This window comes from Bemisia tabaci, chromosome 1 (genome assembly GCF_918797505.1).
Source record: "Bemisia tabaci chromosome 1, PGI_BMITA_v3".
In the NCBI taxonomy this organism is placed as follows: Eukaryota; Metazoa; Arthropoda; class Insecta; order Hemiptera; family Aleyrodidae; genus Bemisia; species Bemisia tabaci.
This window is the reverse complement of record NC_092793.1, coordinates 52121646-52131681: the sequence shown is the minus strand read 5'-3', so window position 1 is coordinate 52131681 and position 10036 is coordinate 52121646. Positions and strand designations below refer to the sequence as shown.

The 10036-nt window shown below is 35.5% G+C and overlaps 1 protein-coding gene across 1 annotated transcript in view; it reads left to right on the top strand.

The window, feature by feature from the left end:
- Positions 1–104: 104 nt before the first annotated feature.
- Hip1 (Huntingtin interacting protein 1) overlaps positions 105–10036 on the top strand; it is a 23950-nt gene continuing 14018 nt past the window's right edge. The window contains exons 1-9 of the mRNA XM_019049227.2: positions 105–414; positions 1384–1447; positions 2142–2341; positions 3230–3449; positions 4412–4686; positions 5346–5506; positions 6087–6213; positions 7913–7997; positions 9139–9227. Of these exons, the coding sequence (XP_018904772.1) occupies positions 331–414; positions 1384–1447; positions 2142–2341; positions 3230–3449; positions 4412–4686; positions 5346–5506; positions 6087–6213; positions 7913–7997; positions 9139–9227 (1305 nt within the window). The 5' untranslated portion in view covers positions 105–330. The remainder of the gene's footprint in view (positions 415–1383; positions 1448–2141; positions 2342–3229; positions 3450–4411; positions 4687–5345; positions 5507–6086; positions 6214–7912; positions 7998–9138; positions 9228–10036) is intronic.

The following is a 10036-nucleotide window of genomic DNA, read 5'->3' as shown; positions in this document are numbered from 1 at the left end:
AACATAACCTCAAAATAAAATCCTTATCTTTTTTTCATTATCAATCCGGAAGAGAGCAGCACGTGTCTCATTCCTTTCGACATTTTATGTTTTGTAACCCACTACCTGCCCTGTCCAAATTGGCAGGTGAGATGATTCATTCATTATTATTTATTTTGTGTTGTTCAGTTTCACTCTCTTGAGTCACTTTAGTGCCATCTAATTTAAATTTACTGTCAGTTGGTCTACCAACAGTTTAATTACATACTTCATGTTGTTTTCGAAAGAGAAATGCCGTGTTTTCATTAAATTTGTAGTGAATTTGTAGTGTTAAGTGACTCTTGAAACACCATGTCTTCCTTATCATTAACTCGAGTCTTACAACCAAGGAAAACAAGTCTGGAGCTTGAACGAGAAAATTTCGAAAAATTTCAGGTGAGACTAACTTTCTTGGATTTTTTAATGAACACTTCCTTGGATCAACTGATCGGCTCTGATCTTAACTTCTATGTAAACGAACGTTGATGCCAGTGTTTTGACACACTTTACCTAAAACTTTCTCATAATAGTCCCACAAATTACTCATTTCCAGTTTTAGTTGTTACATCTATTACTTATATTACAAGGAAAGTGCTGAAATGTTTCTCTTTTGTCCGTATGTGATTTTATGTGCTATGAGCCTCAACCAGATAATCCACAAAAACTGGGAGATTCATTTACTCAGAGGACAGGAACGATTTCAGTAGAAAGTGGCGCTGTTCCTCAGTTGATCAGCTGCAGTAAATTCCGACTAAAGCAGGATGAAATCATAGCCTCAATCGAATTACACTTCTTTAATTGAATTACTGGATTTGTGTCAATCACTAATTAAGTCATGAACTGATGAGAAATCAAGCAGATTAATTTACCTTTACAGGTTAGAATAAACATTCTCTTCGTCGTGTATGTTAAGAATCATCAGGTCAGTACAAGAGATGGTACTTCATCGCGCAGCATTGCATGGTTGCGCATAACTGAATTGTTGGGTGTGTGAATCTGATTTTTTCATTTGGTGTTGCCCTATAAGCATAGGAGTCAATAATAATGACGTAGTTGGGATGCTTGAGCGCTGTTTGATCTAAGCCTACTTGAATCGCTCCTATTCTATTCAATCACTGACTAAATCATTTGATAGATAATTTGGTAGGTGATGGACTTTGGCGTAAATGTGTTTTTTCACTACCATACTGATAGGGTGACAAAATACTAATTTTCTCCATACCTAGTCAATGTATAATTTTTTTTTTTTAATTAATGAAACACTCAAGTATCTTAAGTGATAAAGTCAGGTGGGTGAGTTAGTTCTAATCTCCATTGTAAAATCTAATTATCAAATAACCGAATTTTTCATGCTTTATTTTCCAGGCTGTGAGCATAAGCAAAGCTGTTAACTCTGTGGAAAATCCTGTAAAAGAAAAACATGTCAGGAGTATCCTTTTTGGTCTACTCTTTATTTATAATGGTTCACAATCCAGGGTGAACTTTGTTTTAGCAATATTCACTTGTTTTTGTATTGATTTTACATCATAAGTCTATCATGAGTAGGCAAAGCAAACATGTTGAATCAAAGGAGGTAAAGGTTCATGATTGTCAGTGAGTTTTTCCATGAAGAAAAAAAAAGCAAAGAAAAGTCCTTTCCTTATGGAATCCAATTATGTGTGTATGTTACAAGCAGATTTCTGGGCAAATCTTTTATGTCCAAGTCAATCTTGATGTTACATTAGTGTAATAATTTTATGAAAATGTTCATTATCTGCAGTGGCATGTGGTGGATTTGGTGATTGGGCAAGCTGTGTGGTCTCCCTTCCACCCTGCTTAAGAGAAGAGGAGATTCCAGAATGCCCCAACAATATTTTTCTTTAATTTTGATTCTTTGCATCCCTTTTTTATTCAACTTCAGGGATGAAATCTGATGAAATGTCAGAAAAAACTATTACGTTCTTTCTTGCTTCCGTATTTATTTATTTCCTGCTGTTGTTAGGAGCCAAGAGGGCACAGTGTGTCATAAAGAATCCTTGATAAAAGCATGCCATCATAGGTCATTAAGTACTGAATCTATTATATATTTATTGTAGCCTGTCAATTTCTCTTGGAAGTGTCATTTTTCCTGAACATTCTCTAAGGTGCAATTCTGGGAACCTTCCGAGAACGAAATGGTGAGGTGTTCTGGAACTGTGTATCACGTCTGCCATTACAAGAAAATCGAATTGTGGCCTGGAAATTTTGTCACATGCTGCACAAAGTACTGAGAGAGGGACATCCCCAAGTTATTGCACAGTCCTTGAAACACACTGGTGAAATTGCTGATCTCGGAAAATTATGGGTAAGGAATTTTGTCAAACTAAAATTTTAATTATTCGAAAGGTTTGGAGACTTAGCTCAATTTAACCATCCTGCAAAAAATAACTTAATCATCCTGCAACCACATCATGACACTGCATCACAGGATTGTGCCTGGAGAGGAAACTGCGCTGTAGGATGATGCCTGTAGCTGTAGCTCATCAAGTGGATTATGTAGGCTTTTGCTGGGGAAACAAACCCTGCAGCTTAGGGAAGAGGCAGAGTTTTTCTAGAAGAAGGAAGAAGTAATACCATTCAATGTTTAAGTAGTGATTTTTAGGAACTATTCTACTGGCTGAAACAGGAGTAGACAAAAATAAAATTGGATGTGCCCAAAAAAAACTTTCCACTTTTTTCTTCTTCCACCACAATGCACAAATGAACTTTTAGTGTATTTTCCGAAGGAAATACACTATTTACACTCTAACACTGAGTATAATAGCTTGTATTTGGGCTTATTAGCTGTAGTGGTCGAGGAGTTAAGTAACCAGCCTAACTGTTCCTTTGATTTTTTTAAAAAATAATTTACCTATGGGCGAGCTTTGAATGATAAAAAGTAACAAATTCTAGGTGAGGTGCTCTTAAGCATGCTTGATTTTTAAACCCAAAATTCCTCCGCTTTTTCCAGCATGAACTAATTCAGAATCTTTGATCACCCCTAGAAACAAGGACATACTCAAAAAATCTGTGTCATTAGGAGGGGAAACAAAATTATGGGATGCCAACTAAAGTGTGTGGCAAAGAGTTTTAAGGCGAGAGGATTTTAAGTCTTCCAACATTATCTCCTTTACTGAGTTTTTCTCTATTGATGTAGTAAAATTATTTCGATTGACCACACAATGTTTGACTTTTGATTTATTATTTATTTCAGGGGCACCTGAAAGAAGGGTATGGGAAGTTGATACAACAATATTGTCAACTTCTCTTGGCAAAACTAGACTTCCATCGACGAAACCCTGCTTTCCCTGGCAACCTTATTGTTTCCGCAGAAGACCTTGAGAAGATTGGTGATAATGACATAAATAATTATTTTCAAATTTCTGTTGAGATGTTTGACTACATGGATGAAATTCTAGCCTTACAAGGAGCAAGTAAGTTTATATTTTACATTTCTCGGTTTAAAATACTTGGAAAACGATTGTGGCTTTAATTTTCTGTCCATCCTCTTGGAAACTTTCCCAAAATTTAGAATGCAACTTATGCATAGTCAAAATTTTATTTTGAAATTCCTAAATCCATCAAATTATTACAAAAATTGAACCCATATTTTGCCATTTTACATAAATGTAGCACATTTTGTACCAAAATGCTTCCTGATTAAACTTTTTTCCTCAGCTGAAGTATCAGCATCGCCCGGCATAGCACTCAATTATGCTAATATCTGAAATGAAAGGCTTTCTTATACTCATAAAGTCATAATTTCTTGCGACCAGTTGTAGCCCCATTTTTCACAAGTTAAAATCAAGTCCTAAACAGCTGATTCTTGTCTAGATTGGCATATCGGAGCAAATGAGGCACCAATCATTAGGTAATTTTTTCTCAGTTGTTTCCAATTTTGTTTAAAATAATATCGAAAAAGTTTCTGAAGGACAACTCAATTTTTAGTACCCTTCTGAGTACCCGATTTTATTTTCATTCCACCCTTACTTTTTCAACACGGAAAAACACAATATGGTCCAGATTTCTGTTTCCCCTTCGTCTTTCCTTCCTGTTTTTATCTACTGTACTTTCAGTGAGGTCCAGTCGTTTTTGTGTATCTCACCTGTTGAAATTCAAGCATAATGAGCCATGGCATGCAGCTGAAGCGGCTAGGCTCTAATCTCTTGTCTCGAATTTCTAAAACTGCACTTACGCGCCTTGTCTTCCAAGCTCCTCAAATGTAGGGTATGAAAACTGTAGCAGTACGAGCAGAGCAGCATATCCTTAATCCAGTGCCAATTTTGTCTGCTCATGATAGATTATAGAAATCTCCCCCCCTTGACTGTTGATCATTTATTTATGAAATTATCATATTTCTTGCTTATTATATTATCTTTTATTTTGTGTTCTCCAGTATTTGGCTCTCTAGATAGATCAAGGAGCAATTCCATGACAAGTGCCGGTCAGTGTCGTTTAGCACCCTTGATACCTTGCATCCAAGATTCTTCACAATTGTATGACTTCTGTGTGAAAATTCTCTTCAAACTCCATGCCTCATTGCCACCGGATTTGCTGTCTGGCCATCGACAAAGATTTTTAAAGCAATTCAATGAGTTACGACAGTTCTATCTAACAGCCTCTACTTTACAATATTTCAAAACTCTAATACAGATTCCATTATTGCCAGATGTAAGTATGGCTTTTTTTCGTCCATATCTTCTCCTTCCCAGGAATTGGATATATTATATTATAATAGAACCCATTGCTAGCAGCAGTGGAGTGGGTGTTCTAGTTTATGTGGTAAATCCACTTGTGTTGAGGGTGGATTGTGAGTCGAGACCGCCAGGGGCAGTTTTCCCTCATTTGGGCGCTTGAAAACAGGAAGAACCACCTGACTCAAGGTGTCTACATCAATTTAGTATCTTAGCATTTTACCAAGAAAAGTTCTGTCCCCCAAATTCAGAGGTCAATACTAGGGAAGGGCCAATTTTTTATTTTTTTAAATCAATTCACATTAAAATTTTCTGTATGTTCCGATTTTATTAAAATCATTTCAAAATTATAAAGGAAACTCTGATTTTAAAAGTCTGGATCCCCCTACTAGCTTCCAAGGGGAACCAAGGGCACTTAAGGATGAAGAAATTTGGATTTCTTAGGGTCAGTTTCCTTTTCATCCCAATATTCATTAACTTTGTTCAACCTTAAAAACACGGAGAAGGAGGTCTGATATGGGTAGTCTGGACCACCCTGTGTAAGCTCAATTTATCATTCTCATTTTGTTTCAATTCATAAATTTCCGACAAAATAGCTATTTTCAATACTGAAGTATGGTTTTATTGTTTCCACAGACCGCGCCAAATCTGTTGATTCAAGCTGAGTTGCGCTCATATGTAAGTCCAGTTGTTGTCCTCCCTCCCACACCAACTTCTGAAGTCGGAGAATTGGTTGATTTTGCTGACAGTGGTACGAGTAACAATGGATCCATGTCTCCAGATATTCTCGTTCAAAGGTGAATTTTTCATGCCTTATTTTTGTTTTAACTGTCCCAGATACATTCATCTCTTTTTCCGTAACTTCTATTTTCTGTGATTTTTGGTACAATCCTGGTTTATAATTTCAAAGTGATATCAGTATCCCAGTGCAAAAAGGTATCCAACTCACAGTTTGGAAAAATATTTTCACTGGCATCTTGAAGATCTCTAATATCACTTCCATGTTTGTAAAAATGTTGTGCTCTTATCTAATGCTGATTCTGAGGTATGAAGTTGGTCATGAGTCAGGTTCTGATGTCCTGTGTTAGTAATTCAGCATAATGTTGCGTTTGCTTAACAGCATTAGCGTATTTCATACGCAGGAGAATCTGCCCCTCCCCCTTTCTTCACTCCAACTGTCTGTTGCCTGTTGAAGACCTGAGAAGTGTGAAAAATTATTTGCCCTCTTGTTACCTTACGTACTTAAAACTTACTTTCTGGAGTGATACAGCCAATAGTTACTGTGGAGCCAATAATTCTGATAGGCCACTCACTACTTTTTATTTATCTATTCATTTATTTATGTTTGGTATGTTTTAAAATTATTTCTTTTTCTAGGGATAACCTAATAGAGCAATTACAGGCAGAAATATCTGATCAAAGAGAAGCTATCGCTAATCTCCAAAAAACAGTAATTGAGCTAAGAGAACATGTCGCTGACTTAGAATTGCAGCTAGCCACCAAAGTAAGTTTCTTCAAAAACCTCTCACCTGAAACTACATCAACCTAACAATACCTAACATTGTGTGTAATTTAACCTTATCTGTAGATAGTTATTAATTGCTGGTGCTAAGAAAAAGACAAATAAGGAAAGAAGAAAAGGAAAAAAATGATGAGACAATTGGACTTCATTTTGCAATTTGGACTTATAAATTCTGGCTCTTCTGGAAAAACACTTATGTGCACGGGAAACTAATGGCACATACGTTGTTTTTAAACCGGGCTAGAATTTATAGTTCCAAATTGCAAAATGTAGTCCAATTATTCTTAAAATATTGGGTCTTAAGACAGGTGTCGATTCAAGATATTTCTTCATAAAACATCTTGTTCAAATGTTTTGCAGAAAATAATGTGCATCATGAAAAGCTGAGAAATTAATTTCCTAACAAGATATGAGTAAGTGCTCACAACTAACATCAAATCAAAATTTCCTAGAAAAATTTCCTGTACATATATTTAATCTCCTTAGATGTAATTGGTGTCTTTAGTGTCTGTTAATTTTTGCCCAGGTGTTTAAAACCTCTCACTATGTTTGTTGTGTGCATTGTTTTTACTCAATCTTTTTAAATAGGAGCATTAAATACCGCCTTAAATTGGCTTGTGGCCTATTTTAGTCCAAATTTTTTGTGTTAAGGAAAGGCTTATCTAATCCTGAGAAGCATTAGATTTCCACCCTTTGGTCACTTAAAATTCTATGAGAGGTTTTTAATTCTAAATGATGCAGGAAAGACTCCTTGGAGAAAAATTTGGAGGAACTCCAGTTTCATCAGCCTGGATCTCTGAGAAATAGGGAGATGAGCCTGTGTCACACTATCAAAATACTCCATCACAATGTCAGGGTCAAATGTTATGATTGGTCTAAGTCATCGAATAAGGGAATCACAACACCTGACCTTGATATTTTGATGACTAGCTTTGATAGTGTGACACAGGCTAATGTGAATCAAATTTTAGCTGTATGGCATGGAAAAGTTTAAAAGTACCATGACAGATTTTTTTGCAACAACATCCTCATTTTGAGATCAATTTCAAGACTAAGATTATCCCAAGGCCAGGCATGTGTCTCTCATAAGGGAAGAACTGAGAGGAATGGAGACTTTGAACGTGAATTTTTTATTGCTTCATCAAAGAGCTGATTTTGCAGTATTTGTTGTCATTTTTCTCTGAAACAGGAAGTAGTATATAATTAGGTTAAAAGTGAGAAAATGCACTGCCCAGTGACATCATCTGGTGACATTTCCCATTTAAACACATGTATTTAAGCGGATTAAATCATTTTGTTGTGTCTCCACCAATATCTGTTCAATTTATGAACCTAAGGTATCCTCACACTCAATTCTCTCAGTAGTTTCCACTTAAACACGAAATTCATCGAAGCTCAAACACCTTGCAAGTTCTCCATTGCTGCATTGTATTTTGGTGTGGTTAAAGGTTTAGAATGACGAAGAGGGGCTTGTCTATCACCTGTCATTACAAACCTTTTTTTTTTCCACTACCGCTTCAACTTCTTTGTGCATCATTCTTTGTGCAAGAAATGGAGTACACAAAAAATAATCATCGTTTTGAGTTCTGGCATCTCCAGTGAAACATTTTCTCAAAATCCCTGCGTAAATCTTAATACAAAACAGTATTTCTAATTCCCTGCTCAAAATTTCAATTGACAGGAAAGTGAACTCAGTCAAGAAAAAGCTGTGAAAGAAGACTTGTTACTGCAGACTGAAGCAGCCGCCAAATACCCTGATGTGGAAAGTATGTCGCTTTACTTTTTGTCTCTTTATTATTATATGCAGCAAAAATGATACAAAAATGAAGTCTCAAAAATATTTTCTTCGATCAGATCTGGATCTGTTCGGCATGTACTGTTCGGCTGTATGTTGGTGGATCTCAGTAAAGCATCTAGAAGAGTGATGATTTGTTTCTGATTTAGGTAGAGGATTCTCACGCCAAATTTTTCATCAAGGCTTTAAAAAAAAAAATTAAAAAAGAAATTGCTTGAGAATGATACCAAAAGATGATCAGCAAACATTTTGAAAACTAGCATGTAAACTACCATGGTATTTTTATGAATGATTTTTCTAAAGCCACTTTGTCTCTGACTATTTTACTTGGCCTAAAGATCAAGGCAAAAATTCACAAAAAATTTCTTTCCTTGAAACTTTTTTCTTTATCATCATTATTATTATTGTAAATTTCTATCAATCTATCATTATAAAATGTGCTGGGATGGGTGTCCTCTTAGTTGATTTTGAAACTCCATTCACTCTATGCTCTGCTGATGACTAAGTGGTGATTGTGTACAATAAAAATAATACCAAGTACATGATGCGCAAGTTGGTAGAGGAGTACCGAATGTGGGGTTTGGAATTCATTAAATCCAAATCTGAGAAACTGACTTTTGGAGGTGATCAGCAAAGCCCAATGAGGTTCCTCCTAAGAGGAGACAAAGGGGATGCCCTGCTAAAAGATGGCAACAGAGGGTTTTGCAAGAAATGAGGAAGTGCCGATTCTCTGAAGACCCTTGGAAGAATAAAGAACTTGGGTAGCTAGGTACCGTAGAGTGCCTTAAAAGTGGCTTTTATGTATACATCACTGTAAATTTACACAAACAATTTATAGGGCATTAACAGACTATATAGCAGTCTTTACAAATTTGACCTCACACTGTTTGAGAACTTTAGAAATTTGTTCCACTGAGGTAGATGAACGTTGCTGACAATTGACTTTGGAGGGAAAGAAAGAAAGAATAGAAAATGTAGGAAACCAAGTCATAGAAAGAGAATGATAAGGCCAAGGTTTGAAACTTTGATGATTTATTGTTTATTTACAACCTGCATTACTTGCAGTTGTAGTTTTTGTGTCTTAAAATAACTTTATTCTATTACCATTGCAGAACGAGCAAAAACTATGGAGGAAAAGTTCAACAAGTTGAAAGAAGTCTACACAAAATTAAGAGAGGAACATATTCAACTTATCAGACAGGTGAGTTCAAAATTATAGCATCATAGCTGAAGCATGACTAAAAATTATGGCATCAGTACCATTTTGAAGTTTTAGTTTTTTTCATTCAAAAATCCTCGCAGAGTAATTCCATCACTTCAATCACTCCCTTTTCTACCATCTAATATATTTATTACATTCCTCATTTGTCAACATCTGATGTAAGATTTTAAAAAATCAGTTATCCAATTTTTGTTTCTAATTCTACGGAGTCTGCATTTCAAAAACACAACATTTTGAAAGTTATCTTGAATGTGGAATTTTATTCATACCTTTAAATGTAGGTTCTGGAGGGGTGAATCTTGCTCACTTTTAACCACATCACAACTCTTAAGTTTCTGAAGTTGAATTTAAGTTTTGGGATCTCTTCTTAACAAATCCCCGTGGCTTATTTCATTTTTAGCCTCCATGAAAAAAGCTCACATTTGCAGTTTCTTTGCAGGATTCAACACATTTCCTGTCAACATATTTTACGATATTTGTTCTTAGGAATTACTATTATGTACCTCAAATTCTAATTGTGGAGTCTTACCAAAATTTTAATGTATAATGAGATCATTTTACAGCTTAAACAGTTTTAGGCTCACTGGCAGATATGACTAGTGTGATTGCTGTTTTTAAGTAAATCGATCATCAAAATCTATCATTTTTTGGAATGCTGTTTCTACTGTACTTCCAAGAATTTGACAAAAGAATAACATTCATAATAATTATAGAAGGAACCTGTCTTATTCTCTCCCTCTTGTTTAGACCACAATTTTTGCTACAATTTTTGAAGTAACTTTTCTAGA